The sequence below is a fragment of the Salmo trutta genome, chromosome 9, assembly GCF_901001165.1.
Source record: "Salmo trutta chromosome 9, fSalTru1.1, whole genome shotgun sequence".
NCBI lineage: Eukaryota > Metazoa > Chordata > Actinopteri > Salmoniformes > Salmonidae > Salmo > Salmo trutta.
The window spans coordinates 43,897,613-43,922,606 of NC_042965.1; the positions used below are offsets into that span (position 1 = coordinate 43,897,613).

General features: G+C 47.2%; 1 protein-coding gene and 1 long non-coding RNA gene across 3 annotated transcripts in view; one reads left to right on the forward strand and one right to left on the reverse strand.

The window, feature by feature from the left end:
- Positions 1-1,257: 1,257 nt before the first annotated feature.
- LOC115200629 (phosphatidate cytidylyltransferase 1) overlaps positions 1,258-24,994 on the reverse strand; it is a 41,839-nt gene continuing 18,102 nt past the window's right edge. For both annotated transcript variants that reach the window (XM_029763827.1, XM_029763828.1), the window contains 11 exons: positions 23,197-23,293; positions 22,215-22,312; positions 20,184-20,323; positions 13,326-13,384; positions 11,026-11,108; positions 6,921-7,008; positions 5,468-5,536; positions 5,201-5,353; positions 4,390-4,509; positions 3,131-3,234; positions 1,258-2,405 (listed from right to left, as the gene is read on the reverse strand). In XM_029763827.1, the coding sequence (XP_029619687.1) occupies positions 2,279-2,405; positions 3,131-3,234; positions 4,390-4,509; positions 5,201-5,353; positions 5,468-5,536; positions 6,921-7,008; positions 11,026-11,108; positions 13,326-13,384; positions 20,184-20,323; positions 22,215-22,312; positions 23,197-23,293 (1,138 nt within the window). In that variant the 3' untranslated portion in view covers positions 1,258-2,278. The remainder of the gene's footprint in view (positions 2,406-3,130; positions 3,235-4,389; positions 4,510-5,200; positions 5,354-5,467; positions 5,537-6,920; positions 7,009-11,025; positions 11,109-13,325; positions 13,385-20,183; positions 20,324-22,214; positions 22,313-23,196; positions 23,294-24,994) is intronic.
- Positions 2,723-3,087, forward strand: LOC115200630 (uncharacterized). The gene is made up of 3 exons (XR_003879550.1): positions 2,723-2,768; positions 2,834-2,935; positions 3,037-3,087. It is a non-coding gene; the product is annotated as an uncharacterized LOC115200630 (long non-coding RNA).

Sequence of the window (24,994 nt, forward strand, 5' to 3'; positions counted from 1 at the left end):
TCTTGGTCAAATAGCCCTTACACAGCCTGGAGGTGTGTTGGCTCATTGTCCTGTTGAAAAACAAAAGATCATCCCATCTGGTTTGGGCTTAGTGGGACTGTGTATCGCTGCAGAATGCTGTGGTAGCCATGCTGGTTAAGTCCGCCTTGAATTCTAAATAAATTACAGATTGTGTCACCAGCAAAGCACCATCACACCTCCTCCATGCTTCACGGTGAGAACCACACATGCAGAGATCATCCGTTCACCTACTCTGCGTCTCACAAAGACACGGTGGTTGGAACCAAAAATCGCAAATTTGGACCAAAGGACAGATTTCCACCGGTCTAATGTCCATTGCTCTTGTTTCTTGGCCCAAGCAAGTCTCTTCTTCTTATTGGTGTCCTTTGGTAGTGTATTTTTTTTGCAGCAATTCGACCATGAAGGCCTGATTCACGCAGTCTCCTCTGAACAGTTGACTGCACTTGAAGAAACTTTCAAAGTACTCGAAATGTTCCGGATTGACTGACCTTCATGTCTTAAAGTATCCTGCCCCTGAACAAACCCACTGTTCCTAGGCTGTCATTGAAAATAAACATTTGTTCTTAACTGACTTGCCTAGTTAAATAAAAGGTAAAATAATAAATACAAATAATGGACTGTTGTTTCTCTTTGCTCATTTGAGCTGTTCTTGCCATAATATGGACTTGGTCTTTTAGCAAATAGGGATATCTTCTGTATAGCACCCCTTCCTTGTCACAACACAACTGATTGGCTCAAAATAAGGAAAGAAATTCCACAAATGAACTTTTAACAAAGCACACATTTACATACATTTACGTCATTTAGCAGACGCTCTTATCCAGAGCGACTTACAAATTTGTGCATTCACCTTATGATATCCAGTGGAACAACAACTTTACAATAGTACATCTATTAATTGAAATGCATTCCAGGGGATTACCTCATGAAGCTGGTTGAGAGAATGCCAATAGTGTGCAAAGCTGTCAAGGCAAAAGGGTGTCAACTTTGAAGAATCTCAAATATAAATTATATTTTGATTTGTTTAACACATTTTTGGTTAATGTGTTATTTCATAGTTTTGATGTCTTCACTATTATTCTACAATGTAGAACAAGAGTAAAAAATTTTTTTAAAAACCCTTGAATGAGTAGGGGAGTCTAAACTTCTGACTGGTACTGTATCTATAGCATGAGGTCAAGTTCCAATACCTAACAGTAGGTAAATCTAGAAACTAAAACTAGATCAGAAGAAAAACTGCTTATTTCAGCTGTAATGAACGACAGGACATAGGAACATGCTTAAAATGTTTTACATCGTATATGTTATGTTGACGTAAAGACCATCATCTGTGATAATAAAGACATACTATTATTAAATAAACACCGTGCCCAAGTCAAGTGTGTTTAGTATCTTCAACATGTTGGGGCAGCCTACATAAGTCCAAAAACATATTCATTAGTGCACGCCGTAGCAAAACGTTATGCAACGGAAGAAAACAGACGTTTCTTATTGGACAAATTCAGGTCAGTTACCCTCCCTGTTTCGGTCCGTTTTCTTGGGGTTTGGTGTCTAGTGACTAAGACCCTGCTGTTGATCCAACCACATCCAAGCCAACACTTAAAGACACCATCCCAGGATAAGCCGGTATCCTGGTTCTGTAAGATGTGCCCTGTGTCTTCCTTCAGTTCGGCTAAAATCACTGTAATTAATCTCCATCCATCCACAGGGTGACCGCCAGTCACTGTCCCCTACAGTACTGTTATGAAACAAACCATATGCGTTCTTAACTAGGATCCATTTTGTTTCTTCAGAGCAACGCAGCCTTTAGTCTTTAAAATGCTGCTGCTAGTTAGCTTGGTAGCATTACATTGGCTTACTGTAGTTTGTTGGTGTAGGTGCTCGTGCAGGTCCCAGTAGTACATGTGAAGTCCCCGAAAGTATTGTTGTTATTTGTAAAAGGTTGCTGGGAGTAACACCTTAGTTCACATTAATGAGGACTGGTTAAAAGAACAAGAAAAACAGTCGCTGAGCAGAAGAGTTTCTAGAAGAAGGTAGAAATCACCCCAAAAGATCATTGCTATGGTGTGTGGTCATCCACATCCCCTCCCAAAATGGCTGCTGTGTCATTCCCCCCCCCCTCGCCTTACTTGACATAGATCCAAAAAAACTAGATGTGTAAATCTAGTAACACACAAGCAGCCTTAGACAATTTCTCTCGCTCTGTGTGTGTGTGTGTCTGTGTGTGTGTGTGTGTGTGTGTGTCTGTGTGTGTGTACTACATGGCAGCAGGGGGCAGTATTCCCCGGTCTCTCAGGCGGTCTCTCATGGTGTTAAAGATACTGAGCTGCTGCTCTGGCTGTAGGACCAACAGCTGCTGTAACACCTTGCTGGGGTTGGGACCCCTGGGACACAGACATTACATATCATTCATGCTTTTTGAAGTCAGTTTGATTCCATAAAATAAATAAAATCACAATTTATATTTAAATAACTTTTGGCAAACATTGAATGCTGTAGCACAGAATAAAATAAAAGTTCCATCATGCTATAGTGACTGACCCATTACTGATTATCACTTATTAATCATCATTTATTCACAAGACTTTACTTTGGTTAGGTGAAAGTGACGACCCTTACCTGATGAAGCTGGCTAGGTGAAAGTGACAACCCTTACCTGATGAAGCTGGCTAGGTGAAAGTGACGACCCTTATCTGATGAAGCTGGCTAGGTTAAAGTGACAACCCTTACCTGATGAAGCTGGCTAGGTTAAAGTGACGACCCTTACCTGATGAAGCTGGTTAGGTGAAAGTGACGACATGATGCTGGCTAGGTTAAAGTGACGACCCTTACCTGATGAAGCTGGCTAGGTGAAAGTGACGACATGATGCTGGCTAGGTTAAAGTGACGACCCTTACCTGATGAAGCTGGCTAGGTGAAAGTGACGACATGATGCTGGCTAGGTAAAGTGACAACCCTTACCTGATGAAGCTGGCTAGGTGAAAGTGATGACCCTTACCTGATGAAGCTGGCTAGGTGAAAGTGACGACCCTTACCTGATGAAGCTGGCTAGGTGAAAGTGACGACCCTTACCTGATGAAGCTGGCTAGGTTAATGTGACGACCCTTACCTGATGAAGCTGGCTATGTAAACGTGAGTGAAGGTAGCCATCAGATACTGACAGTCGAAGCGATCCATGATGCCCCCGTGACCAGGGATGGTGTCTGCAAAGTCCTGACAGGAGAGAGAGAGAAGTTACTACAGAGAAGATCCTCAGAGAGAGAGAGAGGAGAGAAGAGAAAGAGATAAGTTATTACAGAGAAAGTCCTGAGAGAGAGAGAGAGAAGTTATTACAGAGAAAGTCCTCAGAGAGAGAGAGAGAAGTTATTACAGACAAAGTCCTGAGAGAGAGAGAGAGAAGTTATTACAGAGAAAGTCCTCAGAGAGAGAGAGAGAGAAGTTATTACAGAGAAAGTCCTCAGAGAGAGAGAGAGAAGTTATTACAGACAAAGTCCTGAGAGAGAGAGAAGTTATTACAGAGAAAGTCCTCAGAGAGAGAGAGAGAAGTTATTACAGACAAAGTCCTGACAGAGAGAGAGAGCGAGAGAGAAGTTATTACAGACAAAGTCCTGAGAGAGAGAGAAGTTATTACAGAGAAAGTCCTCAGAGAGAGAGAGAGAGAGAGAGAGAGAAGTTATTACAGACAAAGTCCTGAGAGAGAGAGAGAGCGAGAGAGATGTTATTACAGACAAAGTCCTGAGAGAGAGAGAGAGAGAGAGAAGTTATTACAGACAAAGTCCTGAGAGAGAGAAGTTATTACAGAGAAAGTCCTCAGAGAGAGAGAGAGAGAGAAGTTATTACAGAGAAAGTCCTCAGAGAGAGAGAGAAGTTATTACAGAGAAAGTCCTCAGAGAGAGAAGTTATTACAGAGAAAGTCCTCAGAGAGAGAAGTTATTACAGAGAAGGTCCTCAGAGAGAGAAGTTATTACAGAGAAGGTCCTCAGAGAGAGAAGTTATTACAGAGAAGGTCCTCAGAGAGAGGAGTTATTACAGAGAAGGTCCTCAGAGAGAGGAGTTATTACAGAGAAGGTCCTCAGAGAGAGGAGTTATTACAGAGAAGGTCCTCAGAGAGAGGAGTTATTACAGAGAAGGTCCTCAGAGAGAGAAGTTATTACAGAGAAGGTCCTCAGAGAGAGAAGTTATTACAGAGAAGGTCCTCAGAGAGAGAAGTTATTACAGAGAAGATCCTCAGAGAGAGGAGTTATTACAGAGAAGGTCCTCAGAGAGAGGAGTTATTACAGAGAAATCACAGATTGTGTCTTTAAGGTATCCATGGAAATCACCCTAAATAAACAAACAGCGAAGCGTGGCCAGCCTGTGTGTCCTCACTTTGATCTGGAACGCTCGTTTGAAGCCGCTGGCGAAGAATCCTCCAAAGGGACCAATCAGAGAGGCGAAGGTGGAGAGCACCACACTGTGGATCTGATATGGGTACAGGTTCACCGTTTTCTGTAGAGACGTACACACACACGTTGTTTAGGGTTTCACTAAAACAAGTATCACTATGTATTGGGCATCAGCTAATTATTAAATGTTCTGAACGTAGTAAATACAACTCAGTATTGACCATGTCTAGAACACACGACAACAGACTCTCTCTCTCCCATCCTCACCAGACAAGTAACAGACTCTCTCTCTCTCTCCCATCCTCACCAGACCAGTAACAGACTCTCTCTCTCTCTCTCTCATCCTCACCAGACCAGTAACAGACTCTCTCTCTCTCATCCTCACCAGACCAGTAACAGACTCTCTCTCTCTCATCCTCACCAGACCAGTAACAGACTCTCTCTCTCTCATCCTCACCAGACCAGTAACAGACTCTCTCTCTCTCATCCTCACCAGACCAGTAACAGACTCTCTCTCTCTCATCCTCACCAGACCAGTAACAGACTCTCTCTCTCTCATCCTCACCAGACCAGTAACAGACTCTCTCTCTCTCATCCTCACCAGACCAGTAACAGACTCTCTCTCTCTCATCCTCACCAGACCAGTAACAGACTCTCTCCGTCTCATCCTCACCAGACCAGTAACAGACCAGACTGCCCATTATTGTCTAAGCCATCTATCTAGAAGCACATGAAAGCCATATTTTGAATTCTTCAACTGGAGATTTCTGGGAACGTTTCAGGAATTTCCTTACCCATGTGAGGATGTTCTGGACAGCGAAGGGAAATGTGTACTGTTGCATCACAAAGATGTCAGAGGGTTCACAGTCCGCGGTGAAACGGTTGGTCTTGCTGTTGACCTCCACAGGACATACAAAGTACTGGAACTGAGCGAGCAGGTAGGCCAGCTAGGAGAAAACACAGCAGGAATCGTCAATGAGGATGCCACTTTATTCCGTGCTCTAAAATGTAAAAGTACTACTACCACTATCGTAGTAACTTTACAGTGCTGTAGTACTCACTATGAATCCACAGACCAGGGTCCCAAAGAAGCCTCCTATAAACCCCTCCCACGTCTTCTTAGGAGACAGCTGTAAGAAAATAAAAAAAATATAGACATTTAATTTGGAACGTGTTAGGCCCAATTATTTCTCTCTGTCTTTCTAAATTCATGAAATATATATAGTTTATTGCAATTCCACTTCCTGAACTGGGAGTATAGAAACTGAATTGAGTGGAGACAGATACAGTAACAGCGGAGATGACATAGCGTTTCACACGGGGAATGACATAGCGTTTCACACGGGGGAACGACATAGCGTTTCACACGGGGGAACGACATAGCGGTTCACACGGGGGAACGACATAGCGGTTCACACGGGGGAACGACATAGCGGTTCACACGGGGGAACGACATAGCGGTTCACACGGGGGAACGACATAGCGGTTCACACGGGGGAACGACATAGCGGTTCACACGGGGGAACGACATAGCGGTTCACACGGGGGAACGACATAGCGGTTCACACGGGGGAACGACATAGCGGTTCACACGGGGGAACGACATAGCGGTTCACACGGGGAAACGACATAGCGTTTCACACGGGGGAACGACATAGCGTTTCACACGGGGGAACGACATAGCGTTTCACACGGGGGAACGACATAGCGTTTCACACGGGGGAACGACATAGCGGTTCACACGGGGGAACGACATAGCGGTTCACACGGGGAATGACATAGCGGTTCACACGGGGGAACGACATAGCGGTTCACACGGGGGAACGACATAGCGTTTCACACGGGGAATGACATAGCGGTTCACACAGGGGTGACATAGCGTTTCACACGGGGAATGACATAGCGTTTCACAGGGGGAATGACAGCACCCAGCCTGTCCTGGCCTTACCTCAGTGTGCCAACCCTAATCCCAAGCCACATGTGACTCATCTTCACTGGGAAAGAAGAAGGTCATGTATCTGTCCTGCAGCCATACTGACAATCTCTGTCTGTTTCCCACTGTGTGTGTGTGTGTGTGTGTGTGTGTGTGTGTGTGTGGAGGGGTTGGGTTGTATTAAGCAAAAAGAGTCATTGCAAGAATGCCCAATAAAGTATTGTTCTTGGTTTTAGGAGCTCCTCTTCTCTTCATGGATTGACTGGGATTAGTTAGTAACCCTGGTACAAACATGTCATATATTTAAGCAACAGGGAATCTCGGGGCTTTGTGGTATATGGCCAATATACCACAGCTAAGGGCTGTTCATGGCACGACGCAACACGGAGTCCCTGGATATAGCCATTAGCCGTGGTATATTGGCCATGTACCACAAAGCCCAGGAGGTGCCTTACTGCCATTATAACTGGCTACCAACCTAATTACAGCAGTACAAGGAAATACAGTCTGATATACCAACGGCTGTCAGCCAATCAGCATTCAGGGCTCAAACCACCCAGTTTATAATAATATAAGTGTACCTTAATGAGTGGTGTTCTGCCAAAGAAGAAACCAAACAGGTAGGCCGTTATGTCATTGCATATCACTATGGAGATGGGGACGATGAACCTGGAAAACAACATTCAAGATGGAAACATTATCAAAAGGCTTGGAAAAACTGTTTATCGGTTATAGACACCGCTTACATACAGATTCAATATACAGAGCCACTACCGTAACTACCGCCCTGCCTCAACATACCCGGGTAGACTACTGCCCTGCCGCAACATACCCTGGTAGACTACCGCCCTGCCTCAACATACCCCGGTAGACTACGGCCCTGCCGCAACATACCCGGGTAGACTACTGCCCTGCCGCAACATACCCTGGTAGACTACCGCCCTGCCTCAACATACCCCGGTAGACTACGGCCCTGCCGCAACATACCCGGGTAGACTACGGCCCTACCGCAACATACCCGGTAGACTACGGCCCTACGGCAACATACCCGGTAGACTACGGCCCTACGGCAACATACCCGGTAGACTACTGCCCTACCGCAACATACCGGGTAGACTACGGCCCTGCCGCAACATACCCGGTAGACTACTGCCCTGCCGCAACATACCCGGGTAGACTACGGCCCTGCCGCAACATACCCGGGTAGACTACGGCCCTGCCGCAACATACCCGGGTAGACTACGGCCCTGCCGCAACATACCCGGGTAGACTACGGCCCTGCCGCAACATACCCGGGTAGACTACCGCCCTGCCGCAAAATACCGGGTAGGCTCCGGCCCTGCCGCAAAATACCCGGGTAGGCTCCGGCCCTGCCGCAAAATACCGGGTAGACTACTGCCCTGCCGCAAAATACCCGGGTAGACTCCGGCCCTGCCGCAACATACCCGGGTAGACTACCGCCCTGCCGCAAAATACCGGGTAGACTACGGCCCTACCGCAACACCCTGGTAGACTACTGCCCTACCGCAACATACCCGGGTAGACTACTGCCCTACCGCAACATACCCGGGTAGACTACAGCCCTACCGCAACATACCCGGGTAGACTCCGGCCCTGCCGCAAAATACCGGGTAGACTACTGCCCTGCCGCAAAATACCCGGGTAGACTCCGGCCCTGCCGCAACATACCCGGGTAGACTTCCGCCCTGCCGCAAAATACCGGGTAGACTACCGCCCTGCCGCAAAATACCGGGTAGACTACCGCCCTGCCGCAAAATACCGGGTAGACTACGGCCCTACCGCAACATACCGGGTAGACTACGGCCCTACCGCAACACCCTGGTAGACTACTGCCCTACCGCAACATACCCGGGTAGACTACTGCCCTACCGCAACATACCCGGGTAGACTACTGCCCTGCCGCAAAATACCCGGGTAGACTCCGGCCCTGCCGCAACATACCCGGGTAGACTACCGCCCTGCCGCAAAATACCGGGTAGACTACGGCCCTACCGCAACATACCGGGTAGACTACCGTCCTACCGCAACACCCTGGTAGACTACTGCCCTACCGCAACATACCCGGGTAGACTACGGCCCTGCCGCAACATACCCGGGTAGACTACGGCCCTGCCGCAACATACCCGGGTAGACTACCGCCCTGCCGCAACACCCTGGTAGACTACCGCCCTGCCGCAACACCCTGGTAGACTACCGCCCTGCCGCAACACCCTGGTAGACTACCGCCCTGCCGCAACACCCTGGTAGACTACCGCCCTGCCGCAACACCCTGGTAGACTACCGCCCTGCCGCAACACCCTGGTAGACTACCGCCCTGCCGCAACACCCTGGTAGACTACCGCCCTGCCGCAACACCCTGGTAGACTACGGCCCTGCCGCAACACCCTGGTAGACTACCGCCCTGCCGCAACACCCTGGTAGACTACCCGCCCTGCCGCAACACCCTGGTAGACTACCGCCTGCCGCAACACCCTGGTAGACTACCGCCCTGCCGCAACACCCTGGTAGACTACCCTGCCAACACCCTTGTAACTCCGCCCTGCCGCAACACCCTGGTAGACTACGGCCCTGCCGCAACACCCTGGTAGACTACCGCCCTGCCGCAACACCCTGGTAGACTACGGCCCTGCCGCAACACCCTGGTAGACTACGGCCCTGCCGCAACATACCCGGTAGACTACGGCTTTAAAACCAACATTTTCATTGCACCCCATGACAAAATGTGTAAAATTGCAGGAAATATGCTTTAAACATGCAACATTCTCTTCACCAACAAGATAGATTTGAACCGTTTGTGTCATGAACAGTAGCACGAGTTGGGGGGGGGGGGGGGGGGGGGGGGGTGTTCCCTAACGCTGGGCGCAATGTTTCTATGTGGATACGGGCCCTGGTCTGTCTGGTCGCGATGTTTCTGTGTGGATACGGGCCCTGGTCTGTCTGGGCGCGATGTTTCTATGTGGATACGGGCCCTGGTCTGTCTGGTCACGATGTTTCTATGTGGATACGGGCCCTGGTCTGTCTGGGCGCGATGTTTCTATGTGGATACGGGCCCTGGTCTGTCTGGGCGCGATGTTTCTATGTGGATACGGGCCCTGGTCTGTCTGGTCACGATGTTTCTATGTGGATACGGGCCCTGGTCTGTCTGGTCGCAATGTTTCTATGTGGATACGGGCCCTGGTCTGTCTGGGCGCGATGTTTCTGTGTGGATACGGGCCCTGGTCTGTCTGGGCTCGATGTTTCTGTGTGGATACGGGCCCTGGTCTGTCTGGGAGCGATGTTTCTGTGTGGATACGGACCCTGGTCTGTCTGGGAGCGATGTTTCTATGTGGATACGGGCCCTGGTCTGTCTGGTCGCAATGTTTCTATGTGGATACGGGCCCTGGTCTGTCTGGTCACGATGTTTCTGTGTGGATACAGGCCCTGGTCTGTCTGGGCTCGATGTTTCTATGTGGATACGGGCCCTGGTCTGTCTGGTCGCGATGTTTCTATGTGGATACGGGCCCTGGTCTGTCTGGGCGCGATGTTTCTATGTGGATACGGGCCCTGGTCTGTCTGGGCTCGATGTTTCTGTGTGGATACGGGCCCTGGTCTGTCTGGGCGCGATGTTTCTATGTGGATACGGGCCCTGGTCTGTCTGGTCGCGATGTTTCTATGTGGATACGGGCCCTGGTCTGTCTGGGCGCGATGTTTCTATGTGGATACGGGCCCTGGTCTGTCTGGGCTCGATGTTTCTGTGTGGATACGGGCCCTGGTCTGTCTGGGCGCGATGTTTCTATGTGGATACGGGCCCTGGTCTGTCTGGGCTCGATGTTCCTTTGTGACCAGAAGCACTGATGCTTTGTCAAGGCTCTACGCTGCCCCTTTCTCTACAAGGAGCATGTGCTGACCTAAGGTGGAAAATGTAAACAATGACAAATATTTGGTGTAACAAAGCTAAAATCTGGTGCACTGGGGCTCCTAAATAAAAATGTCAGGTCGCACTGTAGAGCCCTGTGTGTGTGTGTGTGTGTGTGTGTGTGTGAGCATGCCTGTGTGTGTGTGTGTGTGTGTGTGAGCATGCCTGTGTGTGTGTGTGTGTGTGTGTGCATGCCTGTGTGTGTGTGTGTGTGTGTCTGTGTGTGTGTGTGTGTGTGTGTGTGTGTGAGCATGCCTGTGTGTGTGTGTGTATGTGTGTGAGCATGCCTGTGTGTGAGCATGCCTGTGTGTGTGTGTGTGTGTGTGTGTGTGTGCATGCCTGTGTGTGTGTGTGTGTGTGTGTGTGCATGCCTGTGTGTGTGTGTGTGTGTGTGTGTGTGCATGCCTGTGTGTGTGTGTGTGTGTGTGTGCATGCCTGTGTGTGTGTGTGTGTGTGTGTGTGCATGCCTGTGTGTGTGTGTGTGTGTGTGTGCATGCCTGTGTGTGTGTGTGTGTGTGTGTGTGCATGCCTGTGTGTGTGTGTGTGTGTGTGTGTGTGTGTGTGTGTGTGTGTGTGTGTGTGTGTGTGTGTGTGTGTGTGTGTGTGTGTGTGAGCATGCCTGTGTGTGTGTGTGTGTGTGTGTGTGTGTGTGTGTGTGTGTGTGTGTGTGTGTGTGTGTGTGTGTGTGTGTGTGAGCATGCCTGTGTGTGTGTGTATGTGTGAGCATGCCTGTGTGTGTGTGTGTGTGTGTGTGTGTGTGTATTTCTTACCAGATCATTCCTTCAAACAGGTTCTGAATTACTAGGTGAGACTGTGTCACCACAATCAGGAGGGTTACATGGGTCCACGCAAACTGGAGGGGCAAACCACACACACACACGTTAGTGGTGGGGAATGTGGAGTGAGTACAGAGAGAAGTATACAGACAGGCTACAGAACCTACACCTAGTCACTCCACACCACTGACATCTACCACAATCAATGACACAATGCTAGGCGGATGAAGATGCCTTTTACAAAGCAGGCTAGCAATGTGTGTGTGTTAGTGTGTATGAGGCGTACTGTAAATATAACACAGAAGTGATGGATGGAGACATTCAAATACAACATATTTGTGGAGGTGTGTGTGTGTGTGTGTGTGTGTGTGTGTGTGTGTGTGTGTGTGTGGGGAGAAAAACAAGCTATGCTGTAATCTAGAACGTTCTCTTGGGCCAGACCTAGTATAGTACAGCCTCTAGAACGTTCTCCTGGGCCAGACCTAGTATAGTACAGCTGGTTCTACTGGCTACGTTTAACTCCCTATGTAGTCAACTACTTTTTAATAAACCGTAACAAAAAGAGAGTGGTAAAACGTAGTGCACTACATTGGGAATAGTGTGCCATATGTTAAGTAGCCTGGTTACCATTCTGTTTGTGCCATCATGTCACTCCATACCCTATATACAAGGAAGTGGAATGTTAGCCGTGTGGTGGATGGTATGCCGTGTGGTGGATGGTATGCAGTGTGGTGGATGGTATACCGTGTGGTGGATGGTATACCGTGTGGTGGAGGGTGTGCAGTGTGGTGGAGGGTGTGCAGTGTGGTGGAGGGTGTGCAGTGTGGTGGAGGGTGTGCAGTGTGGTGGAGGGTGTGCAGTGTGGTGGATGGTGTGCGGTATGCAGTGTGGTGGATGGTGTGCGGTATGCAGTGTGGTGGATGGTGTGCGGTATGCAGTGTGGTGGATGGTACGCAGTGTGGTGGAGGGTACGCAGTGTGGTGGATGGTACGCAGTGTGGTGTGCGGTATGCAGTGTGGTGGATGGTATGCAGTGTGGTACGCAGTGTGGTGGATGGTACGCAGTGTGGTGGATGGTACGCAGTGTGGTGGATGGTACGCAGTGTGGTGTGCGGTACGCAGTGTGGTGGATGGTATGCAGTGTGGTACGCAGTGTGGTGGATGGTACGCAGTGTGGTGTGCGGTATGCAGTGTGGTGTGCGGTATGCAGTGTGGTGGATGGTACGCAGTGTGGTGGATGGTACGCAGTGTGGTGGATGGTACGCAGTGTGGTGGATGGTACGCAGTGTGGTGGATGGTACGCAGTGTGGTGGATGGTACGCAGTGTGGTGGATGGTACGCAGTGTGGTGGATGGTACGCAGTGTGGTGGATGGTACGCAGTGTGATGGATGGTACGCAGTGTGATGGATGGTACGCAGTGTGATGGATGGTACGCAGTGTGATGGATGGTACGCAGTGTGATGGATGGTACGCAGTGTGGTGGATGGTACGCAGTGTGGTGGATGGTACGCAGTGTGGTGGATGGTACGCAGTGTGGTGGATGGTACGCAGTGTGGTGGATGGTACGCAGTGTGGTGGATGGTACGCAGTGTGGTGGATGGTACGCAGTGTGGTGGATGGTACGCAGTGTGGTACGCAGTGTGGTGGATGGTACGCAGTGTGGTGGATGGTACGCAGTGTGGTACGCAGTGTGGTGGATGGTACGCAGTGTGGTGGATGGTACGCAGTGTGGTGTGCAGTATGCAGTGTGGTGGATGGTATGCAGTGTGGTATGCAGTGTGGTGGATGGTATGCAGTGTGGTGGATGGTATGCAGTGTGGTATGCAGTGTGGTGGATGGTACGCAGTGTGGTGGATGGTACGCAGTGTGGTGGATGGTACGCAGTGTGGTGTGCGGTACGCAGTGTGGTGTGCGGTACGCAGTGTGGTGTGCGGTACGCAGTGTGGTGTGCGGTACGCAGTGTGGTGGATGGTACGCAGTGTGGTGGATGGTACGCAGTGTGGTGGATGGTACGCAGTGTGGTGGATGGTACGCAGTGTGATGGATGGTACGCAGTGTGATGGATGGTACGCAGTGTGATGGATGGTACGCAGTGTGATGGATGGTACGCAGTGTGATGGATGGTACGCAATGTGATGATGGTACGCAGTGTGATGGATGGTATGCAGTGTGGTGTGCGGTATGCAGTGTGGTGGATGGTGTGCGGTACGCAGTGTGGTGGATGGTACGCTGTGTGGTATGCAGTATGCTGGTGGTCAGTCAGTGCTATCCAGGGTTAGCTGGCTCATACACACCATATAAAACTGCAGCCGGTAATGCTTCTTCACCAGACTCAGAACAAACATGCAGAAACCTGTGAAAGATCAAATAACATGTGGTCAGTTTCTCTGTACAAGGTGGGGGGGGGGCATCTTCATCATCATCGTCATCACAGCCAATCCAATCCAAGATGGCGTAGCAGTTCAGACGTCCTGTCGTGTCCCGTGTATATATATATATATTTACATATTTTTTTTTCTTCACTTATCTTTTTACATTTTTTTATTCTAAATACTCAACCTCAAAGCACTCTCCTGCAACCCGCCTCATCAATTTAAAAAAAAAAGAAAGTATTATTTACCTCATCTGAATTCCACGACAGAAGCTAGCCAGAGGTTAGCTATTTTCACAGGCTAACGTTGAAGTTCAGCTAGCTACGGTTAGCTGTCCTCAGCTATCCATTAGCTCGAAAAGCTATCGCCAGTTTTTGTACAGCGCGACTCAGACCAGAGCATATCGGACCTATTCTCTCTCCTTTCCTCGATTTCTACCGCAGTCTCTGGACATTTACACCTGGATCTTGCAGCTAACTAGCTGCTACCTGAGTGACTATTGGCAACGTCGGTCTCGGAATTAACACACACAATTACGGAGCTAGCTAGCTAGCCAGCTGAAGAATTCCGTCAGCCACTCGTGGGCTACTCCTGAGCTAGCCAGCTGAAGTGTCTCCTGGGCTACAACTCACCTATCCTGACCCGTTTTACTGCCGATGCGGAGCCCCATTGGGTCTTCACGACTGGATCACCGACGTTATCTGCCCGAGGGAGTTGTTCCAACTGGCCCCTCCGTCGCGACGTAACCTGATCGCCCATCTGCGGCCAGCTAATCGTTAGCTGTCTTTTCGGCTGTGATCTGAATAGGTCTGTCGGACACTTTTCTTGGGCCACTATAACTAACTATTTTGCCAACTTGGACAGGTCCCCCCTTCCACACGGAACCCCACTAACCCACAGACGGAAACGCACGAGGCGGCTATAAACAGACCTCCCTCCCATCTTCCACCAGCTTGCTACCTATGGCCCAGCTAGCTGTCTGAATCTCACTGGACCCTCTGATCACTCGGCTAAGCATGCCTCTCCTTAATGTCAATATGCCTTGTCCATTGCTGTTCTGGTTAGTGTTTATTGGCTTATTTCACTGTAGAGCCTCTAGCCCTGCTCATTATACCTTATCCAACCTCTCAGTTCCTCCACCCACACATGCTATGACATCTTCTGGTTTCAATGATATTTCTAGAGACAATATCTCTCTCATAATCACTAAATGCCTAGGTTTACCTCCTCTGTACTCACATCCCACCATACCTTTGTCTGTACATTATACCTTGAAGCTATTTTATCGCCCCCAGATACCTGCTCCTTTTTCTCTCTATTCTGGACGTCACAGACGACCAATTCTTATAGCTTTTAGCCGTACCCTCATACTTATCCTTCTCTGCTCCGCTGGGGATGTAGAGGTGAATCCAGGCCCTTCAATGCCTGGCTCCACACCTACTCCCCAGGCGCTCTCTTTTGATGACTTCTGTAACCGTAATAGCCTTGGTTTCATGCATGTTAACATTAGAAGCCTCCTCCCTAAGTTTGTTTTATTCACTGCTTTAGCACACTCTGCCAACCCGGATGTCCTGGCTGTGTCTGAATCTTGGCTTAGGAAGTCCACCAAAAACTGTGAAATCTTCATCCCTAACTACAACGTTTTCAGACAAGATAGAACGACCAAAGGGGGCGGTGTTGCAATCTACTGCAGAGATAGCTTGCAGAGTTCTGTCCTGCTATCCAGGTCTGTACCCAAACAATTTGAACTTCTACTTTTAAAAATCCACCTCTCCAAAAACAAGTCTCTCACCGTTGCCGCCTGCTATAGACCCCCCTCGGCCCCTAGCTGTGCTCTGGACACCATATGTGAACTGATTGCCCCCCATCTATCTTCAGAGCTTGTGCTACTAGGCGACCTAAACTGGGACATGCTTAACACCCCAGCCATTCTGCAATCCAAGCTTGATGCCCTCAATCTCACACAAATTATTAATGAACCCACCAGGTACAACCCCAAAGCCGCAAACACTGGCACCCTCATAGATATCATCCTAACCAATGTGCCCTCTAATTACACCTCTGCTGTTTTCAACCAAGATCTCAGCGATCACTGCCTCATTGCCTGCACCCGTAATGGGTCAGCGGTCAAACGACCTCCACTCATCACTGTCAAACGCTCCCTGAAACATTTCAACGAGCAAGCCTTTCTAATCGACCTGGCCCTGGTATCCTGGAAGGATATTGACCTCATCCCGTCAGTAGAGGATGCCTGGTTATTTTTTAAAAATGCCTTCCTCTCCATCTTAAATAAGCATGCCCCTTTCAAGAAATTTAGAACCAGGAACAGATATAGCCCTTGGTTCTCCCCAGACCTGACTGCCCTTAACCAACACAAAAATATCCTGTGGCGTTCTGCATTAGCATCGAACTGCCCCCGCGATATGCAACTTTTTAGGGAAGTTAGAAACCAATACACACAGGCAGTTAGAAACGCCAAGGCTAGCTTTTTCAAACAGAAATTTGCTTCGTGCAACTCCAACTCTAAAAAGTTCTGGGACATTGTAAAGTCCATGGAGAATAAGAACACCTCCTCCCAACTGCCCACTGCACTGAGGATAGGAAACTCTGTCACCACCGATAAGCCCACTATAATTGAGAATTTCAATAAGCATTTTTCTACGGCTGGCCATGCTTTCCACCTAACTACCCCTACTGCATTCAACAGCACTGCACCCCCCACAGCTACTCGCCCAAGCCTCCCCCATTTCTCCTTCTCCCAATCCATTCAGCTGATGTTCTGAAAGAGCTGCAAAATCTGGACCCCTACAAATCAGCTGGGCTTGACAATCTGGACCCTTTCTTTCTAAAATTATCTGCCGAAATTATTGCAACCCCTATTACTAGCCTGTTCAACCTCTCTTTCGTGTCGTCTGAGATTCCCATAGATTGGAAAGCAGCTGCTGTCATCCCCCTCTTCAAAGGAGGTGACACTCTTGACCCAAGTTGCTACAGACCTATATCCATCCTACCCTGCCTTTCTAAGGTCTTCGAAAGCCAAGTCAACAAACAGATTACCGACTATTTTGAATCCCACCGCACCCTCTCCGCTATGCAATCTGGTTTCAGAGCTGGTCATGGGTGCACCTCAGCCACGCTCAAGGTCCTAAACGACATCGTAACCGCCATCGATAAGAAACATTACTGTGCTGCCGTATTCATTGACCTGGCCAAAGCTTTTGACTCTGTTAATCACCACATCCTCATCGGCAGACTTAGTAGCCTTGGTTTCTCAAACGATTGCGTCGCCTGGTTCACCAACTACTTCTCTGACAGAGTTCAGTGTGTCAAATCGGAGGGCCTACTGTCTGGACCTCTGGCAGTCTCTATGGGGGTACCACAGGGTTCAATTCTTGGGCCAACTCTTTTCTCTGTATACATAAATGATGTCGCTCTTGCTGCTGGTGAATCTCTGATCCACCTCTACGCAGACGACACCATTCTGTATACTTCTGGCCCTTCTTTGGACACTGTGTTAACAACCCTCCAGACGAGCTTCAATGCCATTCAACTCTCCTTCCGTGGTCTCCAACTGCTCCTAAACACAAGTAAAACTAAATGTATGCTCTTCAACCGATCGCTGCCTGCACCTGCCCGCCCATCCAGCATCACTTCTCTGGACGGTTCTAACTTAGAATTTGTGGACAACTACAAATACCTAGGTGTCTGGTTAGACTGTAAACTCTCCTTCCAGACTCACATCAATCATCTCCAATCCAAAGTGAAATCTAGAATTGGCTTCCTATTTCGCAACAAAGCATCCTTCACTCATGCTGCCAAACATACCCTCGTAAAACTGACCATCCTACCAATCCTCGACTTCGGCGATGTCATTTACAAAATAGCCTCCAATACCCTACTCAACAAGCTGGATGCAGTCTATCACAGTGCCATCCGTTTTGTCACCAAAGCCCCATATACAACCCACCACTGCGACCTGTATGCTCTCGTTGGCTGGCCTTCACTTCATCATCGTCGCCAAACACATTGGCTCCAGGTCATCTACAAGACCCTGCTAGGTAAAGTCCCCCCTTATCTCCGCTCACTGGTCACCATAGCAGCACCCACCTGTAGCACGCGCTCCAGCAGGTATATCTCTCTGGTCACCCCTAAAGCCAACTCCTCCTTTGGTCGTCTCTCCTTCCAGTTCTCAGCTGCCAATGATTGGAACGAACTACAAAAATCTCTAAAACTGGAAACACTTATCTCCCTCACTAGCTTTAAGCACCAGCTGTCAGAGCAGCTCACAGATCTCTGCACCTGTACATAGCCCATCTTTAATTGAGCCCAAACTACTACCTTTTCCCCTACTGTATTTATTTATTTTATTTATTTTGCTCCTTTGCACCATATTATTTATATTTATATTTTAACTTTAACTTTCTTCAAACTACAAATCTACCATTCCAGTGTTTTTTTTTCTTGCCATACTTTATTTACTTTGCCACCATGGCATTTTTTTGCTTTTACCTCCATTATCTCACATCATTTGCTCACATTGTATATAGTCTTATTTTATTTTTTTCTACTGCATCATTGATTGTATGTTGTTTTACTCCATGTGTAACTCTGTGTTTTTGTATGTTGTCGAACTGCTTTGCTTTATCTTGGCCAGGTCGCAATTGTAAATGAGAACTTGTTCTCAACTTGCCTACCTGGTTAAATAAAGGTGAAATAAAAAAATAAATAAAATAAACAGCCATATGTTGCTGAGTCGTATGACCATTGTCACACTGAGTTGTCAAGACAGAACAACCGGACGTGGATCCAGGCTAACAGAACTATATAATTTGTGCTGAAGGCGTCGATTAAAAAAAAACGTTCATCGCGTCTCGGGGTTTCGCCACATAAAAGCAGCCAATGGGATTTCCTGGGGAGAGGTGTAATCGAGTCGCTGGGCAGATTGTGTCCGTTTCAGCAGAACCCTGGATTTTAATTGGCTGTGACAAGACAGTCACAGTGCTCCCAGCCACGGTCAAGTCAATGAATCTGACTCCACGGCCCCTATTCAAAGGGTCTCAGATCAGGTCCCCCTATCTTTATTCAGTGTGATCTAAACAGGAAAAAAAACAGACTGTAGACCAGCACTCCTACTGTGAGACGCTTTGTGAATATGATCCCAGGTCAGGTTTATACCAATCTAATGTAGCACTCCTACTGTGAGATGCTTTGTGAATATGATCCCAGGTCAGGTTTATCCCAATCTAATGTAGCACTCCTACTGCGAGACACTTTGTGAATATGATCCCAGGTCAGGTTTATACCAATCTCATGCTTTAGGAGTGTATGAGTGTGCGTTTGGGACACGACACAACTCACTAAATGGGAGGATCCTATAGAGGTCAGTGTGCTGATTCTGGCTGTCCCAAATGGTACCGTAATCCCTTTACAGTGAACTACTTTTCACCAGGACATATAGGACTCTGGCCATAAGAAGTGCACTATATGGAACAGGGTGCCATTCGGGACACAAACTGGATCTAAATATCTTCTCATCTCAATCGTGATCTGAAACTGTGGTTTGTGCCACCCAGCTGCAGCTATAAAAACAGTTTTAAAAACGGTAATAAAACCACAAACGTTTATTGGCCGGTAAATCCAGTAATATTATACGTTTTACAGGCCTAACAACATTTATACTGACACATTTCAACAGCTGTTTAGTTTCATTTTTTGTATGTATTATGGATCTCTTCCTGGGGTCCAGCAATATTAAGGCAGTTTATAACATTTTAAAACATTACAATACATTCACAACACACTGTGTGTCCTCAGGCCCCTACTCCACCACTACCACATATCTACAGTAGTAAATCCATGTGGATGTATAGTGCGTATACATACACATGGCCAATCAGGCCTTTATGGTAGTGGCCAGACGGAAGCCACTCATCAGTAAAAGGCACATGACAGCCCGCCAAAAGACACCTAAAGATTCTCAGACCATGAGAAGCAAGATTGTCTGTCTGGTCTGATTAAACCAAGATTAAACTCTTTGGCCTGAACGCCAAGCGTCACATCTGGAGGAAACCTGACACCATCCCTACGGTGAAGCATGGTGATGGCAGCATCATGCTGTGAGGATGTTTTTCAGCGGCAGGGACTGGGAGAATAGTCACGATCAAGGGAAAGATGAGCAGAGCAAAGTACAGAGAGATCATTGATGAAAACCTGCTCCAGAGTGCTCAGGACCTCAGACTGGGGCAAAGGTTCACCTTCCAACAGGACAACGACCCTAAGCACATAGGAGGGGCTTCGGGACAAGTCTCTGAATGTCCTTGAGTGACCCAGCCAGAGCCCGGACTTAAACCTGATTGAACATCTCTGGAGAGACCTGAAAATAGCTGTGCAGTAACGCTCCCCATTGAACCTGACAGAGCTTGAGAGGATCTGCAGAGAAGAATGGGAGAAACTCCCCAAATACAGGCGTACCAAGCTTGTAGGATCATACCCAAGAGTAAAGGGTCTGAATACTTATGTAATGTGATTTCATTTTTTAAATTTTATACTTTTGCAAAAATGTATAAAAAAAACATTTTGTGCTTTGTCATTATGGGGTATTGTGTGTAGATTGATGGGGGGGGGGGGGGGGACGACAATTTAATACATTTTAGAATAAGGGCTGCAAAGTAAATTGTGGAAAAATGTCAAGTGGTCTGAATACGCTGTCTTCTTCTTCTATATTAACACAGCACATGCTGTATCGATGTCTGTGTTCAGCTGTGTTCCACTGAGGCTCACCTGCCAGGTAGAGAGTGAAGGAGATGAAGCGATGGTATCGGACCAGGAACTGGAGTGATTCCTCTCTCTGAACCAACGCACCGAAGTACTCCGCCAATGTCTCACCATAGAAGAAATAATTCACACAAATCAGGAAGTACCTGGAAGACAACAAACAAAGATGGATACTGTGAATATGTAGTTCTCTCTTTAATGTGTGTTTTGCATCACATTGATACTGAATAAACAGGGCCTATCACTTCACACAAATCAAGAAGTAATCTAAAGTACCTTGAAAAACAAGGAAGGATATTGTAATCCTTCCATTGGTTTAATGTGTGTTTTTTTGCCTCACATATTTGTTGGGTATCAGGGTTAGAGTTTGGTTGTGTGAGTAGTGTTAAGGTTTGGTTCAGACGGCTTCATGGCAGTGGCCTTTGCTCAGGGTTGGCTTGACTGGTGTGAGAGAGAGTGTGTGTGTGTGTGTGTGCAAAGGTTATTATGGTAAACGAAAAAACAAACTAAAATTAGAAAAACTATTTTGTGAACTGAAATAAAAAAAATATTTTAAAAACAAAAAAAATGTGCACAAAAGCTGCTCTGCTGTACAGAAATGTAAAACTCAAAGGGGAGAGGGGCACCCCTATATTCACACTATTACCTGCAGAATAACACTAGGCAGCATTTTAGACAGAGGCAGAGCAGAGAGAGGGAGGTGTGGGAGAGCGAGAGACCGTAGGGAGAGAGAGAGACCGTAGGGAAACAGAAAGAGAGAGATGGGTGAAATAGAAGGGAGGGAAAAAAAGACCTACTAAATGTAACCTTTAAACGTTTTAACCTCCTTTAAAGGCTGTGTGTTACAGGAGAGATCGAGACAGAGATACACTGAACAAAAATATAAACGCAACATGTAAACTGTTGGTCCCATGTTGCATGAGCTGAAATAAAATATCCCAGAAATGTTACATAAGCACAAAAAGCTTATTTCTCTCAAATTCTGTGCACACGTGTTTACATCCCTGTTAGTGAGTATTTCTCCTTTGCCAAGATAATCCATCCACCTGACAGGTGTAGTATATCAAGAAGCTGATTAAACAGCATGATCATTACACAGGTGCACCTTGTGCTGGAGACAATAAAAGGCCACTCTAAAATGTGCAGTTTTGTCACATAACACAAAACCACAGATGTCTCAAGATGAGGGAGCGTGGAATTGGCATGCTGACTGCAGGAATGTCCACCAGAGCTGTTGCCAGAGAACTGAATGTTGGCCACTGGTACCCTGTAGTCGTGTGCTCTTCACGGATGAATCCCTGTTTCAACTGTCCATGGCAGACAGCGTGTATGGCGTTGTGTAGACGAGCGGTTTGCTGATGTCAGCGGTGTGAACAGAGTGCCCCATGCTGGTGGTGGGGTTATGGTATGAGCAGGCAGAAGCTACAGACAACGAACACAATTGCATTTAAAATCGATGGCAATTTGAATGCACAGAGATACCGTGATGAGATCCTGAGGTCCATTGTCGTGCCGTTCATCCATCACTTCATGTTTCAGCATGATAATGAACGGCCCCATGTTGCAAGGATCTGGACACAATTCCTGGAATCTGAAAATGTCCCAGTTCTTCCGTGGCCTGCATACTCACCAGACAGGTCACCCATTGAGCATGTTTGGGATGCTCTGGATCTACTTGTACAACAGCATGTTCCAGTTCCTGCCAATATCCAGCAATTTCACACAGCCATTGAATTAGAGTGGGACAACATTCCACAGGCCACAATCAACAGCCTGATCAACTCTATGTGAAGGAGATGTGTCACACTGCATGAGGCAAATGGTCACTGCAGATACTGACTGGTTTTCTGATCCACGCCCATACCTTTTTAAAAAAAGATATCTGTGACTTCCAGTCATGTGAAATCTATAGATTAGGGCCTAATGAATTTATTTAAATTGACTGATTTCCTTATATAAACTGTAACTCAGTAAAATCTTTGAAATTGTTGCATGTTTCGTTTATATTTTTCTTCAGTGTAGATACAATGTCCTCACCAGCTGAGTGTCCTGAACCAGGGCAGCTCGTAGGAATGGTAGACTCTGTAGCCGATATCTATGATCTCCTGAAAACACTTGATCTGGATGGTCATCACCTACCAAGGAGAGAGAATCACATGGAGTTACCACTGGTTACCACCTACCCAGGGGGAGTTACCACTGGTTACCACCTACCCAGGGGGAGTTACCACTGGTTACCACCCACCCAGGGGGAGTTACCACCCACCCACCCAGGGGGAGTAACCACTGGTTACCACCTACCCACCCACCAAGGGGGAGTTACCACTGGTTACCACCTACCCAGGGGGAGTTACCACTGGTTACCACCTACCCAGGGGGAGTTACCACTGGTTACCACCCACCCAGGGGGAGTTACCACCCACCCACCCAGGGGGAGTTACCACTGGTTACCACCCACCCACCCACCCACCCAGGGGGAGTTACTACTGGTCATCAACAACAAAAAAAGCCACGTACCACTAATATGAACATGGTGTTATGAAGCCACGTACCACTAATATGAACATGGTGTTATGAAGCCACGTACCACTAATATGAACATGGTGTTATGAAGCCACGTACCACTAATATGAACATGGTGTTATGAAGCCACGTACCACTAATATGAGCATGGTGTTATGAAGCCACGTACCACTAATATGAGCATGGTGTTGTTATGAAGCCACGTAACACTAATATGAACATGGTGTTATGAAGCCACGTACCACTAATATGAACATGGTGTTATGAAGCCACGTACCACTAATATGAGCAAGGTGGTGTTATGAAGCCACGTACCACTAATATGAGCATGGTGTTATGAAGCCACGTACAACTAATATGAGCATGGTGTTGTTATAAAGCCACGTACCACTAATATGAGCATGGTGTTATGAAGCCACGTAACACTAATATGAACATGGTGTTATGAAGCCACGTACCACTAATATGAGCATGGTGTTGTTATAAAGCCACGTACCACTAATATGAGCATGGTGGGTCCCAGGTAAATGACCATAAAGAATCCTGAAATCATGGCCAGAGACAGAACCCCTCGGATCCACCAGTTCTTCCATCTGGAAACACAACACACACAGATACACACATCAACACACACAGATACACACATCAACACACACAGATACACACATCAACACACACAGATACACACATCAACACACACAGATACACACATCAACACACACAGATACACATCAACACACACAGATACATCCAAGACGTTTTCATCTTTTGAGCTTCTAGTCATGAAATCTATGCAGCCTTTTTATAGCTACTGTTTACAGGCCTTCTGGTCTGTATACCCCCTTCCTCACTGAGCTCCTATTGGACCTTGTGGTCACGGCAGATAATATTAAAATTTTTGGTGACTTCAATATTCACATGGAAAAGTCCACATCCAAAAGGCTTTCGGAGCCATCATCAACTCAGTGTGTTTTGTCCAACGTCTTCGGACCTATGCATTGCCACAGTCATACCCTGGATCTAGTTTAGTCCCGTGGAATAAATATTGTGGATCTACATGTTTTTCCCCTCATAATCCTGGACTGTGGGACCACCATCGTATTACGTTTGCAATCGCAACAAATAAATCTGCTCAGACCCCAACTAAGGATGATCAAAAGCTGTGCTATAAATTCTCAGACAACCCAAAGATTCCTAGATGCCCTTTCAGACTCCTTCCACCTACCCAAGGACGTCAGAGTACAGAAATCAGTCAACCACCTAACCGAGTATCTACATTTAAACTTGAGTAATACCCAAGATGCAGTCGCACCCCTAAAAACCCAAAACACTAGCTCCTTGCTATACAATAAATACCTGAGCCCTGAAGCAAGCGTCCAGAAAATTTTAACGGAAATGGCGCTCCACCAAACTGAAAGTCTTCCGACAGGCTTGGAAACACCGTAACGTGCAATATCGAAGAGCCATCACTTAAAATCAAAATCAAATTTGATTTGATTTGACGAAAAGATCATGATCATTAGAAAGCAAATTACAGACTCCTCTTTGAATCTGCATATTTCTCCAAAGCTCAGTTGTCCTGAGTCTGCACAGAACTGCCAGGATCTGAGATCAAATGGGGACACTCAAGATTTTTTAGTACTATATCTCTTGACACATTGATGAAAATAATCATGGCCTCTAAACCTTCAAGCTGCATACTGGACCCTATTCCAACTAAACTACTGAAAGAGCTACTTCCTGTGCTTGGCCCTCCTATGTTGAACATAATTTACAGCTCCCTGTCCTCAGGATGTGTACCAAACTCACTAAAAGTGGCAGTAATAAAGCCTCTTGAAAAAGCCAAAGCTTTTAAAAAGTATTAAAATTGGCCTATATCGAATCTCTGTTTTTGAAAAAGCTGTTATGCAGCAACTCACTGCCTTCCTGAAGACAAATAATCTATACGAAACACTTCAGTCTGGTTTCAGACCCCATCATATTACTGAGACTGCGCTCGTAAAAGGTAGTAAATTACCATTTAATGGCGTCAGACCAAGGCTCTGCATCTGTCCTTGCGGCACTAAGGTCTAGGAGCACTTCTGACAACATCCATCACCACATTCTTTTGGAGAGACTGGAAACCCTAATTGGTCTACACGGACAAGTTCTGGCCTGGTTTAGTTCTTATCTGTCGGAAAGATATCAGTTTGTCTCTGTGGCTGGTTTGTCCTCTGACAAATCAATTTAAGTTTCGGTGTTCCTCAAGGTTCCACTTTAGGACCAATATTGTTTTCACTATATGTCATTTGGAA